Source organism: Galleria mellonella, unplaced genomic scaffold (genome assembly GCF_026898425.1).
Source record: "Galleria mellonella isolate WM207_F2 unplaced genomic scaffold, CSIRO_AGI_GalMel_v1 utg33, whole genome shotgun sequence".
NCBI classification, from domain to species: Eukaryota; Metazoa; Arthropoda; class Insecta; order Lepidoptera; family Pyralidae; genus Galleria; species Galleria mellonella.
Window position 1 is genome coordinate 1,313,003 of NW_026442079.1, and position 21,225 is coordinate 1,334,227.

Sequence of the window (21,225 nt, forward strand, 5' to 3'; positions counted from 1 at the left end):
TTAGGCAATACTAATCAGTAGTCGTTTTGTATTCTTCCAAGCACATGTATTGTACATCAATGTATTATATGAATGTATTACTTTTATTTTTGTATTACATATTTAATTAATACGTTTGATTTTTTACTTATAGCTAGTGAACTATACTTTTTACTCGTAACATAGATGCTGATTAACCGAGTTAAAAAATAATATCTGAGTTCTTTGATTTTTTGCTAAATAGTAGCTGTAGTTACCTTTTTCTATCAAGTTGGCTATCCGCTTACGATTTCTATTTATGTAAAATAAAAATACAACGTTTATGCCAAATTGCGTAACAAATCCACCAAAAGGACATTTATGATTCCCCTTTACAATGTTAGTAAGTAATAGTGATAACACGGTGGTTTGCGTGTATGAATCGGAATTAAAGTATATTATACACTAATCTAGGATTTGCTTCACGTGACATGTATTTGGTGGGCTTCCTGCAGCGAATCATTATAATCCTACTAATAATTATGAATGTGAACGTATATATTTATTGTTTGTTCACACTTAAAAAAATTAACGGAGATCATTAAAATTTGTCACTGGAATCTTCTAATCATTGATGATAATGTTCACAACATCATTTGATACTGAGTAATTGCCGTATGCTTCTCTGTATAATGTGCAACCTATTGACAACTAGTGGCAGAATATTTGCATTAGAAAGGAAATGATCACTTGAAATAAAACCCTATACCAAACTGTCTGCAAACGTGGTAATAGTGCACTAAATATTATTATGGGATCAAAACCAGTAAGATGTTGATGAGTTGTTAAATGGAAAATGTTGCTATCTCCAGACAGTAAACTAAAAAATGGGGAAAGGTTTAAAATTTTAAATTGATTACTTATTTATTTAACTTTCATGTATGTAACAAAAATACACATGACTGATATAATACCTAAAGGCGATTTCTGCCAGTCGATCATAGAGTAAGTAGAAATGTTTGATGGAGATACATTTAAAAATATCTAAAACAAAAAAGAGAAAAATATTATCGTATCATTATTATGATCATTTTAAATAATATATTGCAAAAATTTAAACTAGTAAATATTCTATTTTATGAAACTTATTTAATATTATTAAAGATCAACCCTGGGTTCCCTTCATTGGACCCGCATCTTGACTAAAGTAGCACTAATTAGATGTCTATAATATAAAAATCAATCGTTGAATGTGTTGCTAAGCGCAAATTTTGAGAACAACTGAACCGATTTCGCTAATTCTTTTTCTACATTATTACTTGAAGTACGAGAATGGTTCTTACGAAGAGAAAATTTTAAAAAATTGCCTGAAAGAATCTAATAACACGTCTTTTCTATACTTCCATACAAACAATTCGTAATTCGTACTTAAAAGTCAATTTGAACTTTAATACCATAAAGTTCAAGTATTAGTGAAGAGGTTCCGAGAAGACAAAACAATTGAGTGATGTAATTGTTAACTTATTAACTTTCTTTTTTATCTTACTAGCTGACCCGGTGTCCCGAATAGCAGAATAAGTATTAAAAAAACAAAAAAATTAAAGAGTCGGCTGTTAGGCTGTACGAAATTCGAGGGATCATCTAGTTTTAAATAAAAGAGATATATTAGTTAATAACAACTGAAAATAGAGTATAGTTTTTTATATCACATCATAAAACTTGTCTATGCTGAACGCAGAGAATCTCCTATGTTCGGTGGAACGTATGGGGAAAAATATAAAACCTGCAATCACTAGATGTTTGCAAAGATTACTATAATTAATTGAAAAAAAAAAAAATTAAAAATCTTTACAACTTTTAATTAATACTACTTACTTGATTACATCGAAGATATATTTAGCTATTACCACAGGTAATATAATACTATATTACGAAGCTAACTGACAGAGTTGAAAACCAATACCGGTGATATAATTTCCGCTACATCTGAGATTTTGAGTGAGATTGAGTAGCTCTATTGACAATTGTAGACAACGTCGTTGACAGAGCTAGTCACTCATTACTATACTGATCTAAGAACAAGGAATTACATCTCGGGATGGATGTCAGTTTGCGCAAGATTGAAATATTCTCAAACAACTTAAAAACGGCAGGGCGTTTGTTTCTTATGTACATTTTAAAAATAATTTTTATTTATTTTTATAGTGTATAGTTTTCAACTTATGATTGAAAATGTTAGAAATAAAATTTCCCTCTCGCCTCATCTCCGAAATTAGTGAAGCGAAAAATCTAAAATAATTACAGTTTATAAAGGCGAATATTACAAGAAAAAATAATGTTTTTAACTACCACAATTTTTAAAAATTTATAAAAAACCTCCAAAAATAAACATAATTTCGCGGTCAGGTTTCTAACCACAGTTATAAACTAAATATAGAATTCTCACTTAAAAGGAAAATAATTATAATTCTTAAATGACGATTTCATATAAAAGATACAATAAGGTAATGATTCTGGATTTACATTATTATTTACGAGTGTTTAATTTTTTTAACTGAGTCTTAGTGCTATATTTAGCCAGTAGATGGCTATGCTATGTTGTTCTTTTAGAGAAATATTATCATCTTAGTGTTGTGCCTATATTAATTAATTTTTTCTACTATAATTTAATATTCTTTGAATATTATGCCATAACTTAACAGTTATGGTATAATATTATTTATTATGTATTTTAATTTATAACACAATTTAATTTAATGATTTCGTTTTAGTCTTATTAGATAAGAAGACCCCGAATAATGTCTGGCGTTTGTAGACTATGAGAAAGCCGAAGAATGATTCGATCGAGACATGGGTTGCTATATCGACCCACTTGAAGAATAAAGTTACATCTGTAAAAAGTAAAATTTACAGGAGAGCGATTCAAAGATTTTCGAGTACAATTTTAATTATTCTACAGAATTAATTTTTTGTGTGGTCTTTAAACATTTATTTATATACAAATAGTGAATTTTGTATTTGTATTTTAGAATATAGGAGGGTGTTATATGCATATGCTACTTTTTTTTGGATGTCGCGACGTTATACGCAAACATACATATAAGCTAATTCTTGGGAAATATTTCTAAAGAGAATCTAGGTAGCGTTCGGAAAACTACGCCACGTTTTCTCATCCAAAAAACCTCAAAGTTTGAAGACGAAAGTGTTTATCAGTGCGTGTTGCTAGTGATGACATACGAAACCGAAACATGACCCTACATGATTGCCCGTACGCAGAAACTTCAAGTTACTCAACAAGCTATTGAAAGGGCTATGCACGGAGTTTCTTTGCGTGATAGAACCCGAAATAAGAATATCTGCAGAAAAACCAAAGTGATTGATATAGCCCGAAGGATTTTTTTTTAAACACAGGGGCAAATGGCCATGCGACTGATAGTAAGTGACTACCGCCGCCTATGATCACCCACAACACTATCGGCATTGCAGTTGTGCTGCCGGCCTTTTAAAAAGGAATATACTCTTTTCTTGAAGGTTATGATGTCGTATTGGTTCGATAATACTGCTGCTGAAAATTGATTGCAAAGAGTGGTTGTGCATGGAAGAAAGTGCCTAGCAAAACGCACGGTGGAAGACCGCCACTCGTCCAGATGACTGGGATGAAACTTTAGCTTATGGCGGGTTAAGATGGTGAAAATCAGCAGCAGATACCAATCCGAACAATTTCCAGAGCACTCCCCATGATAAATTCGGTAGAAGATCCGCAGAGATGCAACATCACTACGCAGTTTCAGTGGGTCGAGTCAGACAGTAAGGCGCTGATCAATCAGTAATTTGAGCAAATATATATAATAAAATCAATAATTCAAGCCCCTCGACTTTGAATGCGGTCTAACGGAAGGAGATGTGGCACTCTTGCCAATAGGTGAGAACAGTATTCCATATGTGGCCTGTCTTGAGCTTTATACAAATTCATAGATAGAAATTGATTGACAGATTGATAAGAAAATTGAAATTGAATTGAATTGCTGGTCACATAGCTTAAAGAAACAGCAATCGATGAAGAAGAAAGATTCTTTAGTGGCAATCTTATAGGTACAGGCAAACTTAGTATAGGACGACCCCGCCCCCATTAACTAGAGTGACAACCTCAAATGCATTATTCCATACAATGCATTTGTGTGTAATAATGTGGAAATTAGACTCCATTACTAATAATCCCATCGCCCAACTTGATTATATTGTAAAATATAGTTATAAAGATCTCAAATATGGAAAATATAAATGAGCAGTAAATAAACAGCAATTATCCTAAAGAGGCAAGGAGTGATAAATGGTATTTTTCATAGAAATTACACGTTTATTATAGTAGATACAACCGTCTATCTGTTATCATAGCAACTCTCGAACCAAGGCCAAACTATGCTGGTTTAAAAGCAAAGTTACATGACCTGTGTAATAAAAATGAAGAATAAACTGCAGATAACAAAGTCAATCCATGATAATTTCTCTAAGAAATCATGTATATTATTAATTACTAACTCTTACCCGCGACTTCGTCCACGTGACGAGGATATGTTAACTAACCGGGATGAAAAGTAGCTTATATCCTTCTCCATACAGTACGTGTACACCACATTACCCCAGACGCAAAAATGACAGGGTGTTATAAGTTTGATGTGTATGCGGGTGCGTATGCGTGTATGTGGATGGTGTACCTATTAGTGGCATCGTAGCTCCTAAACGGATAAACCAATTTTGTTTTTGTTTTTTTGGTTGAAAGGTGAATTAGTCGAGAGTGTTCTTAATTATGTTTGATGGAAATCGGTTAAAGATGGCCGCCGCCACAAAATATCGGGTCACATATTTTTTTACAATTCCCTCAATATATGTATCACATAAAAAGGCTTGAATAGTAGAACATTATGCACTATGACAAAATTCAAAATAGCCGCCACCAAAAAATTGTGAATTACTTTTTTTTCGCAACTTCCTAAATATGGATATCCAATGAAAGGGCTTAACTATTAGAGTAATGTTGAAAAGGAATGAGGAATATTACCTAATGAAATGCAAAGTAAAAATAGATTTTTTTTCTGATTAATGGCCGTAGATTAGCTAGATTGACGAGAAAAGTGGAGTGATGACCTAGTCCCACTTACTAGATAAAATAGTAATTGGTTGAGCCGCTAAGGCGGTATAAAATAATAAACAATTAACTTTATAATATAAGTCATATTTATAATATTAATAAGGATTGTAAGTATATTTCTAATTACAGCTAATTACTCTCAGTCCAAGAGAATTAGATAACGGAAGTTAGGTCTTTAAAGCCTTATCTATTATTATTTTGGATTACATGTACATTTTACGTAATTTTTTATCTAATACAGTAAGCGCTCTACATATATAAGCAATCTCTCTATAAGCAACATTCCTTGTATTTTATTTATTCTACCCAGTTTAGTTAGTAAAAGAAATAAGTAAAAAGATTTTCCAAACAGTAAAGTATTTTTATACTTTTTGCCCTATAAGCAACTGTTTTCAATATTTTTTTTTTTATTTAAATTGGTAAAAATGAGTTGCTTAAATTAGTTCAATGTATTAACGTCGTTTCTCTGTCAATATACGCTGAAGAAATAGGTACCAGTAAGTATTGGTAGGTAAGGGTGAAGTCAGATCAGTCAATATTGCCGAGAATAAACAACGATGATTTTTAGGGGTTACTGTATGAAGATCAACCAGATAGAGTATGTTGCTAGCAAAATTGTTAATGTTACAGGAAGATCAATTCACGTCATCACTTACAGGTGCGCCGGAAGAAAATTCTTATAGGAATAAGCTTACTTTTCGTCAATTTCTTTTCCTTGTCTTGTATATAATAAAGTATAAATAAGTAGGTCACGGACAAAAGTATGGAGCGGCTCTAATGCGCATTATGATAGCATTATTCTAAAATGAATAAATAGCCTAATAATATTACAATTGTGAAAGCCTGCAAATAAATTAAATGAACATCAAAATACCCAAATATCTTTAGAGACATATTAATCTGATATCTTTATGCATTCTCTTTTGTTTGTTACACAATCACGTTTATACAGTTGAATAAATTTGAATGACATTTGGTATACCGATGGGCCATGTTCACAATAAACATATAGTATTACATTAAATATATATAATTACATGAGTTAAGATAAAGCATTTTAGCTCATGTAAGCAAATCTGTAGGATACAGCTAGTACAATGGCATCATCGAAGTATTAGTCTCAGTACAAAATTAGGGCTCCCCCATAATAACCTTAATTCAATCCTGATTTTCAAAACCTGATGACAACACCTGTTAATGCAAAGGTAACATTATATCAATAATAAAGACCATTACGCCGAAATGAGACCGATATTAGATCAGAATTTTCCTTTTTGTCGCATTCATTTTGTCGCAAAGTATTTAATTAGGTTCGTAATTATGTCTTAATTCTAAGAAAGGAATAAAGCTGGGAATTTTATCTATTATTAATTTATATTCAACATGATACAATGAAAATTAAATATCTAGAAGTTATCTTTTATAAGTTACTTATTGCGGTCGTTGTACTATGTATACTTTTATTATGTATACATCCAAATATTAAAAAGAATAATAGTTAATTTTAAACATTCACGTTGTTTACACTTTTTTTAAATTCACGATCGGCATTTAAGCACTACTTGATTACAATTAAATAATAATAATTTTTACTTCAGTCCTACTACGAAACGTTGGCAAAAAAAACCGGTATGTAGGTATTATATACCCGTAATGGCGCCGCGTTAAATCTCGTTCGTGAATTAAAATATTGCTATAAACCATTGTTAAATAGTTTTACTTGCACTCATCGTAAAGACATATATATATATATATATATATATATATATATATATATATATATATATATATATATATATATATATATATATATATATATATATATATATATATCTTTACGATCTCTAAAAACTCAAAAGTCATATCTAAAGCCTCCTAAACCATTTTAATTTTTTAATATTGTTTAAAAATTATATCATTATTAAAGAACATTACGTTAATCAACTCTTGCGTTCTAGAAAAGTCCAACATACCGTGTGGCCCCGGTATAAAATGAGCCACCCCTTCTTTTCCCGTAGTTCTCATAAGAGGTGAGCATGGGAACATAATGGTCAAGACATGGGCAGCACACTAAAGCCTCCTAAAACATCACTAAAGCCTAATTGTGCCAATCTACTTACCAAGTGTGACAAATATTGGCAAAACACACCAATAGGAGAAGGCCTATGTTCAGTAATGTACAGTTAACGGTCAAAATAATAATAATGTCCAACATGACAATAAAAATTGTTGGTTTATTTTTATTTATACTTGAAGTTAAAGGTATCGAACTAAATTGAAATAGTTAGTCAATTAAAAGACTGCATGCAATCGAATTAATACGAGTGGAAATTAGGTTAGTAGGTAGTGTCTGCATTGTTTAATAAAATTTATAGTTTATTGTAAGAATAGTTAGATATTGCTAATATCTATTATACAAACTAGAATGCAGTTTTTAATATATTAAAAGCAATAAGCTATTTATGACAAAGAATACATAAATAAAAAAAATTATACCTAAAAATTGTTGGTTTATTTTTATTTATACTTGGAGTAAAAGGTATCGAACTAAATTGAAATAGTTAGTCGATTAAAAGACTGCATGCAATCGAATTAATGCAAGTGGAAATTAGGTTGGTAGGGAGTGTCTGCATTGTTTAATAAAATTTATAGTTTATTGTAAGAAGTGTTAGATTTTGTTAATATAATACAAACTAGAATGCAATTTTTAATATAAAAAAGGAAATAAGCTATTTAATACAATGAATTGTACTTTCTGCCATTATTTATCAATAAAACTACCTTTTTATGTCTAAAAAAATTGCCCCCTATCAAATATAATGGTAAAAAGAAGATACTTAAATTTAACGCACGTTATACGTTTTCAAATAGACATTGACCTACAAGTCCAATACTATAAAATATTAAACTTCCTGAATCAGTAATAAAACAAAGCGACTCTGAACTCTAACCTTCATGAGAGATTATATAAAATATTCAAGCGCTAATGCACATGCATCAAAGCTGCCAATGTGTCGATGAATATTAATAATAATATTTGAGTATACTTGACCTTGTGTCGGGATGGACCATTGTTTATTCAATTGATAAGCTTAGAATATACAATAGATGCATCTAAAGTAGGGTCTACATTGGAGGTACTCGGGGGAGCTCAAGGAGTCACCTCAATTTAAGGCACACTGCAACTTGAGGTAACGCGGGGAGACAAAGGAGAATAACTGGAGTAACCATCTGTGTACCCTCTAAATAAACATAAAAGTCTGCGCAAACCATGGAAATTTAATCCGCAGACAAAATTTCCCTTTGCGTAATCCCTATGCATAACATAACGCGTGTACGTTGTAGCATGCAATTTTAGATGTTTTATTATGACAGATTAAAATGTAATCGGAGACTCTCTCTCATCATACTTAAAAGCCTGAGTAGATGGAGCAAAACATAAAATGAAATGTCTGCACAGAAAATGTTTCAGGTCGTAAATGATCGAACGTGTAGTAATTAAATTTGTAAAACTAATAAATTGCATTCAACAGTTATTATTTTCATTAATACACTTATAAAAGGTAACTGCAATATTAAACCTTTTTCAGTTCGTATGAATATCAATCATGTAATGAATTATCGTTTTTAAGTAGTAGTACAGATTATTATTAATTATAAAATATATTATTTTTGATATTTTGCTATAATTAAATTTTAATTCTCCTATCATTGGTTTACTGTTATTTATCTGTTTATATTTATCCAATAGGTTGTTATGATGATAATGATGATGAGTTTATTTTCTTTTTCACTTATTTGCATGTTTTTATGATTCTTAGAATCGCAAATAAACTGACGGTCTACCTGAAAGAAAGTGGTTACCGTCACCTATAGATATAGACAGCACCATGGGCATCACAATTTATTCTGTGATGCCCATGACACCCCACATGCGTTGCTATTCCTAAGGACGACGGTACTATGCCTACGTGTTCTGCAATTTCACTGCCATATCTTTCCTTACAAACCGAAAAATATCCATGCAAGCACGGTCTCAAGTCACCGCAGAAACACGAGTGGAACAAGCAGACGACTTTTGTACAAAGTATCTTTTTGAAATATGCCTCTGCTCCAGTTTTGACAGTGAACATCCTCAGCTTGCCTTAAGTAGAGGCTACTCGTTTGAAGGCTTCTCAAATGTAGACCTACCTTAAAATTATACAACTTACATTATATATCAACAGATAAAGTATTTAATATTTATGTACTGTATAAAATAGTATTAAAGCAAGCGCATTTAGGTGTTTGACATACGGGCCGGGCCAATGCCGCGTTTCAAACTTTTACTACGCTGTAAGAAAACCAGGGAGTCAGGCGTCATCTAAGACGATTGATAATCTAAAATTGTACTGAAAATATTATAGTGCTTAAGATTTCGTTCAATACCTAAACAATTAAGTAAACGTTGTTCTCAAGAGAACTTTAATTTACAATGCTGTAACAATATTGAAAAAGAGCTAAAAAAATATTCAATAACTAGCGATCTGACCCGGCTTCGCACAAGTAGACAGAATTTTCTAAAATAAATACATACAATAAAAAAAGTGTCAGCCAATTCGACTAATTGGTTATTTAATAGCATTTTATATGTGATTTATTAGATTGTTATAACTTTTTTATTTATGAACCGATTGAAATAAAACTAACACTAAATGTTAAGTGGAGCAAACTGCAACGTAATGAAAATCATATTAAAATCTGTTAAGTCATTTCTGAGATTAGTGTGCACAAATGACAAACAGACAAAAATTCTAAAATTCATTGTTTTGGATTCCATTACGTTCATAAAGCCCTCCCTATAATAATTTTTGTTTTATATATCTTCCGTGTATCGACAGCGACCAGTTACGACTTTATTATATATATTAATTAAAAAAAATAAGAATAAGTTTATATAAAAATCGTTATGATCACTGCAAATATCTCGAACATTTTTATAAATAACATATAGCTTTTTAATCTAGCTAGCTAACAAATCAATTTACACATAATATACTAAACTAATACGAGATAATGCTTATAAATTAAAAAAAGAAGTTCCTTAACCCCGCGGGTGAATTAATGGTAAACAATCATTTTATACTAAAAACATTTTACAATAACTTGCTGAATGTTATTACTTATTATTATATTAAATGAAATTATATATGTATATTTATTTCGATATATTACAGAAATAAAATATATTAAATAACTAATTAATCATTGCTTTATTTGTGTACTTAGCTATTCTGACAGCATATCCCCCTCGATTTTAATTACGATACTAATACAAAATATTTTGTGGATTCGGCCACTTGTAATTAACATCACAAGTTTACAAGTGGTCAGAAACGCCGTTTAGAAATTGGCAAGATAGGCAAACAAAGACATCCTGCAATATACAGTACGACGACGGACTAAGAATGGAGAGGTGCTGCGACTGCATTGGAATATAATCCTTAATGTCATATCGGTACAGTTCACCGCTCTTTCATCATTGAATCCGTTACGACGAATTTATGGGCTTGTGCGAACAGAGCGAACGACCATCGGCCGTCAAAACATTTTATTCCATACTCGTGTAATAATAGGGTATATTTTACATAATAATTGTTGTGGCCGTCAATTATACAGCATAGTGTAAACAGGATAAAATACAAATCATTAGCATGCTTTTTAAGAAAATGTTCTACCAGTGAACTTGAATATTTTTCGTAAAGGATTAAAAGTTTTTATCTTCCTAATATAACGTTATTCAAATTACTTATGATTTTTTATTTCAACCTGTTAAAGATTATGTTATAGTTTTTAAAACAAATCGTTTTTCTTTTTTTTAATGGATGATAATGAAATGGTAACCTCTCCTACGCTGTTGGCAGGGCACCAGTGAGGGAAGTAAAAATGAAAGAGTAGATCAGTTAGCCCATCATGAAAATACACCTGGAATTTAGCACGATGGTTTTCAGGAGGGACCATGTGGAGATCGACCTGATCGGGTTTTTTCCTAGCAATGGGACTGGTAGTTTGCATTACTAACAACCCCACCCCCCCGTTTTTCTTTTAGGAGTATAGAGCTCTAAATTTCACTAAAGGAATATAATATTTTAATTGAAATCACAACTAGGTCGACTAGCTGTGATTAAACCGCTTAGACAAAAAACATTGTTTTTTTTTATGATTTGATACAACGACCAACTTTTTCTTCTTTTGACTTATAAAAGCTAAATATTATGAAAATGAAAAGTATATGTTTGCATTTTTTTTTACACAGTTACGCTATTTGTCCGGTGTGCAAACTTAAACGGTGTGTTACGTAACCAAAGAACAGACTTACGGGGGCCTATTACTTTCTTTAAATTCTTGGTTTAGGTCACGTGACTTAAATACATACATACAGTACATATGTTTTATTTATATGTTTGGTATTCATTTACTGAACAGCTCAATTTAATCTGTAGAACTGTCTGGTTTTAAAACACTCATAATAAGCCTTGTGGATTCGCCGCTTACACCTGAGTCAATTAAAATGTTCGTTTTCTAAACAGACCCGATCTAATATAGCCGTAGAATCCAAGATTTCAGTTGCATAAAATAACATCAATATCTAGTAGTATAGTTTCACTTAGTATAATAATTTCCAATATTATTTTATTAAATATTTTTGCGTGATAGTGTTGTTGGATATTTTCATTTACTTAATTATTCATAATATATAAATATATATTTACATTTATTCATTCAATTGTTCAATTATATTTTGAACTCCATATCTTATCATTAATTATTATGCAAAATGGTTTTTATTACTGTCACCATTCAGCAAATTTACGCCATAATTCCTCATTACTACCTCATGTCATTTGCGATTTGCCAATGTGGAAAACTATTGATACGTTTTTAATGAAATTCTCGCGCTTTAAAGTCGGATAGATTATCTAAAAATGGGGAGTGATAAAAATTATATGGTGAGCTGGATTTGAACATTAGAGTTGAGAGTACCTATTATATTTTTATAAAATAAGTTATTAGGTAGATAAATAATCCTTAATTTATCTTTTAATTCTTTTATATATTTATTAGATTTCCTAGTACATATATGATCAGTACCATAGTTATAAATAATAATAAAAATAAATAATACGTAGTGTATCTTTATTCTAAAAAAATGCTATTGAAATTCTACTTGGTACTTATATTTAGCGAATAACAACCATCACTAAAAGTATTACATCCTTATTTCAAAATCGCTATACACCACTGTATACATAAATTATTGCATATGTTCAGCTTAAGTTCTTTAATAATGTTCATCTAATTCTGTCGCTAATCTGATGTAGTAATGCAACAGTATTTAGTGTTTTCCTCATTTGGTTGTCTTAGTCGGTTTTTAATAACATTTATAGAAATATTAATAAGAGATAGAATTAAAATGACAAGTTTTGCATTCAATTCAACGATAATAGTTGAAAAATGCCTCTGACGTTATAGGAAATTATCGTTGTAAGCATATATATTTTTTTTAATTTAATATTATAACTTTTCATTTTTACATATGTAATATACATAACATTGCAATGTGGTTTCACTCCTTCCTTTCCCGTGGGTGTCGTAAGAGGTGACAAAGGGAACATAATGGTCTAGAGATGGGCTACAGTATACCTCTTATGACATTACCAAAGCCTAATTGCGGTTGCCAATCCGCCTTCCAAGCATGGTACTTACAAAATCTCCAATAGAGGGAAGCCTATGTTGGCCACTGGACGATTAACAGCTGATATAATGATAATGAATTTATATAAGCTTGAAAACGTAACTAGTTTTTAGAAATAAACTAATAAAGTTGTTTGTAGACAAAAAAGTAAAAGAAGGCTCGGAAATATTTGTTATTAGCTTTCAAAATAAGTTTACGCAAAATGAATGAATACACTGATTAGTTTTACACTGAAACACTTATTATTTACATTATTAAGCAGCCAAGTTATTGTAAATTGTAGCTTTAACATTACTATAAAAAAGTTTATTAGAAATTAAAATAACTTTAAACTGAAGTATTGTGATACTTTGACTAGAGTTGAAGTCACAGGTACTGTAAAATACGAATAAAATAAAAAGAAATATATCGATGAAATACATATATGTATCTCAAAATATTTGGCAACAATGGACGCAATAAGAATAGTTACGTCTCCTTCTATAGAAGTGCTTAATAGAATACAAACAAATAGCTTATTAAATTATTGCACTATTATAAGAATCAGCAGTCGATGCGATTGATGGAAATGTCTTAAGAATAAAAATACGCGAAACGAGATTTTGAGAATAAATTATAGTTGCTTTAGAAATAAGTATTCGCAAAATGAAAACGAAAGTGCAAATAGTAGAAGAAATAGATTAAAACATTTTTGGATTTTATATTTGCGCAGAATGTTAGCGGTGGCGAACGCAATAAAAAGCATCATAGATGAATGCTTTATGACATAATACAATCAACCACAATGAGCTTGCTAAACTACCTGTGCTTTTATAAGAACCAACACTAAGTACTACTAGCGGGAAGCTTTTGGATACGAGAAATGTGATTCCGGTGATAAATGTTGTCTGCTTTTGAAATAAATATTTCTAGTGAAGTAATTGGAATTGTTTTGCATCGAAACATTTAGTACATGTATTATTAAATAGCCATTGAAAACTGGCTTATCTTTTCAATTGAATAAAGTCTAATTTTGATTATCATTCCCACACCTACAAAAAATGCTGATGTCTCAATCTCATACTCATAATAAGGATTACCCCATTCGATTGCTTTCAGAATTTACAAATCGTGAGGTGAAATTGAAAATATCGAGGTGTTAATAAAACATGAGCGGTGGCGAAAAGTCGGTGCGTCCTTGCGTCAAGATAGAGCGTTTAGTGTTTGTCGCTCAATAAGGCTCCAGTGAGGATCTGAGCGTCGTCATTGCGAGCGGAAGGAGGCGGCCGGGCCGCGGTCGATAAGTGGTCGGGCGCAGGCGCGGGTCCCTGCTGCCTTAGGGGCTGGGACAAACGGCAGTCCGCCGGCAGCGAGGTACGCCGCCGCCGGCAGCAAGCGTCCGCCGGACGCAAGCGGACGCGCAAAACATGCATACGAGCCGTCCCCGCGGCGTGCATAGCATCGCTCTTCTGGTGGCTCTCGCGATCGCATGGTTGCCGCACGCCGACCACGCCGCGTGAGTATCAGCATTGCCATCACGACCGTTCACCACGTTCATCTTACATCGATGATAGTAACGACGCTGACTCGTGCGCGCCTCACACGCATTCGGGAAGCCATAGCGTGCGTGTAAATCTCTTAAAGCCGGGAGTACACATTGCTTGACGGGCCTGATTTGTTTATAACACGACCTCGATGTTAATCCCCTATGTGTAATATAAAAAAGTATTCGGTAGACTTTCTGCCATTACAGATTCTATATGCAAATCTCTGTAGCCATATTAAAAGGTTTTCAGTTTCTTATTACAGATAACGTATCTAATATTTTTATATGTAGAAAATCTGATGAGATTTGAATTAAGAACTAACTCTAAATTTCTAGTAAACTGTAAGGGTAATAAGGGAGGCAATACGTGAAAATCGACCTATTACGGTATAATATTTCTGCGACAGTATTGATTGTCGTTTATTTCTTAAAAATATAAAATTAAAATTTTTTTTTTTAGATTAAAAAAGACAGGTTTTAAAAAAATAAATATATACATAATGAAACGACAAGAAAATCCACAGATAGTAAAAAGAAAGAATGGGGACATTTTGCGTCAAAGAAAATATTTTACTACGGAAAGATAAGAGATAGTTAACAAATGTAATCTATTCAGAAGAACGGAGATACTAGTACTTAAAATGAGGATATTGCTAATAGGTTATATTAATATCTAAAATATAATTAATTTTATATGAACAGGATAGAACACTATTCGTAATTCATGGCATTGTTGGGAAAATTAGACGGTCTGAACTATGCTTGTTGGTCACATTTGTGGTATAAAAGAATAGACTAAAAATATCCTATTAGTACTTAATATATATTTGATTTATTTTATCTATATCAGTGTGATTAAAAAACAATTATTTTACTAGTTTTCATATTTTTAATATCAGTAGAAATAGGATATTAAATAATTATTAATTTGTCAAGTATATAAATTTGTATTATCATGATATATATTTTATAATATATTTATTAATAACAAGGTAATAAATAATAATATATACTAATTCTTTTTCAATACCAATTCCTCATTTCCAAAAACAATAACATCGTTATTTGAAATCAGAAATATTATTTTTTGTCAATATATATGTATTATTCATTCCTAATGTAAACAAATTATAGTCATATTTTATTCCTTGGAGTACATATTTATATTTCGTTATTGGATTATATATAGACGCATTTATTAATATATATCTAGAAATACTTAGCGTTAGTTAAATATCCTCTTCTTGACGTCAAAAAGTTGAGTACAAGAGATCTTTAATTGCTCGAATAATAAAACCTAATGAGATCGTTTACCTTGTAGATGTCGGATTATTTCAGACACTTAAGTATTCATAATTTATACAAAGTCCCGAGCATCCTCGATTAAAACCTCATCTTTCATGTACATGGCTGTTAATTACAAAACTTACCTTCAGATCGATGCTAATTCGTCATTAATATTTACGAGTATCCCCCGTCTCCGTTGAAGTAAACTGTCCAATTAAGTTGATATAAATTTAAACAAATGGAGACTTTAAAATTATAGTAAAAGGCAAATTTTATTCTATGAAATTGAAATATTGGAATTGAAGGTGACTATCGCCGAAAGTTATCTCAAGTATTATTATTTTTACACTTCTAAACATATACCCGATTTCAAGTTTCAGGAACAGGACTTATAGAGCAGCAGCTAATTTGATGCAATTATTTTTGCGTTAACCTAAACAAACAAAACAGACAGATAAAAAATCTTTTGTGTTGCTTTTTTTTGTTTTGCCTTCTGTCGTTTTTATAAAGACCTCTATATATATTTTTTTAATATAGGAGATATATACAGATATCTTCCGGTTACAATTTTATTATATGTATATAGAATGATATTTATTAACATTTATTATATTTATATAATTATTATTTATAATTATATATAAACATTGTTTACTGTCATCCATATGTTTGAAAATGATAGTATTAGAGGCAAGTGTTATTGTATTTAGTAATGCAGTCTGCATTACTAAATACAATAACACTTGCCTCTAAACTGTTGAAATTTTTTTTATGTCAATAAAAACAATGTTGATTTTTTTAGAACTAAACGACAAACTCGAATGTCTAAACTTTAGTTTTTGTTACTTGCCTGTTTTTAGTTTGCCAACATAAATGTCAATGCAAACTACAATAGTTTCAATTGTTAATATTATAGGTATTTTATTAATATATTTAAATAAGTCCTGCTGATAAAATAGACTGAATTTATCCGACGGAAGTTTGTTAGATATTAATTTACGCCGTAACGGTTGAATGTATTTGAATGAAATTTGAAATCTCCAGAGATGTATTCCAAATTAATACTGGCCAAGTATAACTATCCTGCTACTATTATAAACAAGAAAGTTTGTGAGGATGTCACGCAAAAACTATTGAATAGATATAAATCCGTTTAGTATTTATATCCTCACTTAAAATATAGAGTATATACAAACTCATACGAAAGAATCCGAAGAATACAGCTAATAATACTACTCGTAACTAATAAATTCCTTCATATCAACAACGTGAACAATATATTTTATCACTGAGAATTGTTACTCTACAAATTTTCTAATTTGCCTTTGTCCGATGCTGACCTTCATGACACTTAACAGTTGGTCTCAATAATATTTTTATTTATCATTCTAGTACTAGAATATTAAAGTCTATCTTTGATACAGTTGTTGAACAAGCATTTAGGTAGCTTCATTGATCAAGTAAAACCCTACCTAACTACATTAGAACGATAGATTTAATTCAATTGTGCGGCACAAATCGGTTATAGGGGGTAACAAACTAAATAATCTGCAGCCTATTTCACTTTCTAACCTAAAGTACTTTATTCAGAATGGATATTTGAGAACGGGCGCCACTTGCACACTTAATCCGTAAATATGTTGCATTTTGTTTTTGTGTTGGTGAAAACACAATATAAAAGTTGAGTAACAATAAATATTATTTAGTTAAAAATTATTTTCAGGATCCGTTTAACTATTTTGAACTTTGGTGTTGGGCATTTTTTTTATAAATATATTAAGTAGGTTATTTATTTTGATAACTAGTCTGGTTATAAATACTGTCACGTAAAAACTTTTCTTTTAATCAACTTCTTAATTATTTTGAATTTGGAACACAGAATTTATTATTTTAAAAACTTTTTCTATTTCGCGCCATTACACATATTTTTTCGTGTTCATTATCAAATTACAATATGGAATAGGGTGTTAAAGAAAATAGGATTGCAGTGATGGCCTTGCACAGAGTGGGTATGGAGCTGTCAGTCATATTCCAGACTCTTCAAAAGCTTGCTATCAACCGTATGATATGATATATGAACATATCATACTATCAACAGATACAACAATACTTATTCTGTCGAAAACCAGAAAAGATTGGGGCGGCTGCCTGCTGTTAGAACAACAAAGGCTATTAATGCTGTTAAAGCTAGAATTCGTCGAAACCCCATTAGGAAGCAAAAATCTTATCGCGAGAAATGAAGATTTTCGCTAGGACTTTGTCGCGTATTATAAAACAAAATCTGAAGCTCGGTGCTTATCATCCATATTCAGGACATTCCCTAAATCAATCTTTACAATTAAAGAGAGTTGATCGATCAAAACGTTTTCTGTCGCGATACGCAGATGAAAGGCACAGAAATATTCTTTTTACCGATGAAAATATTTTCACGATTGAAAAATACTACAATAAGCAAAGTGATAAAGTGTACGTTCACAGTTCTATAGAAGCTGCTCAAGTGGTCGGAAAGGTACAACGTGGTCATCATCCTGCGTCAGTGATGATTTGGTGGGGCGTGTCTTATCGAGGAGTCATAAAACTACATTTTGTGAAAAAGAAGTGAAAACATCATCCAAAGTGTACCAAGATACAGTCTTGAATCGTGTTGTGAAACCTATTAGCAATACATTTTTTAAAATATACCATGGACTTTCCAGCAAGATTCTGCACCTGATCACAAGGCACGAACTATCCAAGCCTGGCTTGAAGCCAAAGTTCCGGACTTTATAAGAGCTGAAGGCTGGCCCTCATCTAGCCCATATCTCGACCCTTTAGACTTCTAATTATGGTCACTTTTAGAGCATAAGACTTGCTCTAAACGACACGGCAACATTGAGTGTCTTAAAAAATCTTTGGAGCAAGCAGTGGCTAAATTTCCCTTGGAAACAGTGCTTAAATCCATAGATTCGTGGCCAGACAGATTAAAGGCCCATATAAAAGACAATAAGGTGGCCATTTCGAACAGAATATTTTTTTATTAATTGGTAAGACTTTAATAAATATGTAGGTATAAATTTTAGTAACATTACATTACTTCATACAAAAAAAAAATCGTTTTTACTTGTAACAGAACTTATGGCTATACTAGGTATTATAAATTGTAAAATAAAACTCTGTTGTTATTTTGTTTCTTACTGTAAGGTTATTCCTATTTATCTGTAAATGAATATCACATTTTTTTAATATTTAGTATTAACATTCATAAAAAAAAAAACCAGCTGAATTCGTTTTGTGATTTTATAACATGAAAACACTTCATAATGATACAATAATAAAAATAATCATATAGCCATTTCTTTCTCGTATTATATATATAGTTACTTCATTTGAATTTTATTGCTGTTATTAAAAGCAGTTGTACTTTCCTACTGTTTAACTGTCTTAAGATTTTTAATCTTTTGGGATAACTTGCAATTCAATTATTTAAAATTAGTTACTGGCATATGGCATATGTTGGTTTTACGCATGACAAGATTGAAAAGTACACCATATAGGTACTAAGAATAAATTAAATTTGGCAATAATATATAGTCAAGAGGCAACAAGTAAACAAATAAACTTAGACTCTAATTACATACTTAGAATGATACAGATATACTAGACATAATTGCGACTAGGTCCACGTGGCAATCAAAAGAATCTTTATTTTTACAAATAACTTGATAATTTTATTAACAATATTTTGTCAATATTATAAACAAAGACTAATAATAATAATAATTAATTAATTAATAATATTATATGATTAATAATAATTGAATAAACTAATTAATTGATGTAATATCTATATTATAAATATTATTATTTCTATATATTTTCAAGTAGTATATATTAGTCTCATCTTCATGTACAATGTGTAGTATATCTCATATATGTGTAAATATATTTATTATTTATATATATTTATTTATTTAAATATGTTAATTTTAGTATGTACATATGTATATCAATTATTACTAGTGCTGCATTCAACTATTCTGTCACTTCCTTAAGGTAGACTGTGACAGTATGCTTTAAATCTGCCATGTGCCCATACATGTACTAATGAATAAATAAATAAACAACATTATTTATAAACAATTTCTACACTCTACGTAACTTCATATACTGCAAGAATGTTATGATTTGTTCTACCGATTCTGAAAAAACAAAACATAGGGGAAGAGTAGCATGAAAGAGCAAAATATTATATTTGTGTTAGTATTTGAATAAGTTACGTACGAATTATAACTTTGAGGTAGTTAAATCAGTGTTTTCCACAGACATTTGACATTTGACCGAATATAATTGGCGTTTGTACAACGAGATGGAGAATTTTTGGTTTTTTAATAAGTTTTTGTGTTTATTTAATTTGTTTTCTGATATACACTTTCAAGTACAAAACTGACGGCTTAATAATTACACTATAGTTTCATGAATATATGAGGCCTTGTAAAAGTATAAATAGTCTTCAAGCACAGCTTTCATTTTATATAAACAATCGAGGTTATGTGTTTTGGACGAATCTGTTTAGAAACTACTGGACTGCAAGTGTAAGTATAAAGCTGGGGGTTTCACGGCCTATGTTTATTAATTATGTGAACAATTAAATTATTTATTTGAATATTTGATTAAAATAAATCGCTTGCTTACATTACAAAACAATAGTATCTGAAACAGCGAAGCCAAAGAAACGTAAAATACTCGCAACATGGAATTATTTTGACGAAGAATGTTTTTAAAGTTTTTTAATTATTTATTTTATTGTCTGTTATTAATTACCTAACTTTATATGTTCTTAAAAAGACTGAACATAGTCAATATGCAATGACAGATCTCCACAGTTGATTTATTAAGTTTTTTAGATTTAAGTAAATATCTTTATAAATTTCTTTTATCTATATATATATATTCAATAATATCTTCATTAAATTTGTAATAAAAATTTGGCTCTTTCAAAAATTTGTTTGGTTGTTTTAACACTAATGTGTTATGAATAAGCAGTAGCTTGTATTGTATTAATTATAATTGAACTTTAAATTGTATTGTGTAGAAATAAACAATAACTAATACTAAACTAACTACTAGATTTTTTTAGCATTTTTGTTAACGCGATCATTTAAGTAAACTGTGACAATTCAATTTTCTAAGCCATTTAAATTTCCCGAAAAGAACTGTGTTTGGATATATATTTTTATTACCTCAACTTTTAATATTATCTTGTGCTAGGTGCACTTATACAATTTTTGGTGTTTATGAATGATTGAAACGATCTTATTTATAGTCTATATCTTGTTTAAGGGGATGTATCTAATATCCTGTTCAGATATCTGAAAAGGCCAGTCAGTGAAGTGCAAGCGTACAAGTATAACCATAAAAGCCACTAAAGCTTTAAATATTAAATTTGGTCAGTAGTTTCATTTCATGATATAATCTCACTGAGAAAGCATAATTTATAAAAGAATACTTACTTCTACCTTTTATACCTATATGTAACTCCTACTATAGGTTATTTTATATGTTCTACTTAGAGTGAACAAGCTGACGGGACAC

At 30.6% G+C, this 21,225-nt stretch overlaps 1 protein-coding gene across 2 annotated transcripts in view; it reads left to right on the forward strand.

Annotated features, from left to right (window-relative positions):
- Positions 1-14,173: 14,173 nt before the first annotated feature.
- Positions 14,174-21,225, forward strand: part of LOC113521104 (gamma-aminobutyric acid receptor subunit beta-like) — a 48,148-nt gene continuing 41,096 nt past the window's right edge. For both annotated transcript variants that reach the window (XM_026906538.3, XM_031911497.2), the window contains exon 1: positions 14,174-14,337. In XM_026906538.3, coding sequence (XP_026762339.1) covers positions 14,249-14,337 — 89 coding nt within the window. In that variant the 5' untranslated portion in view covers positions 14,174-14,248. The remainder of the gene's footprint in view (positions 14,338-21,225) is intronic.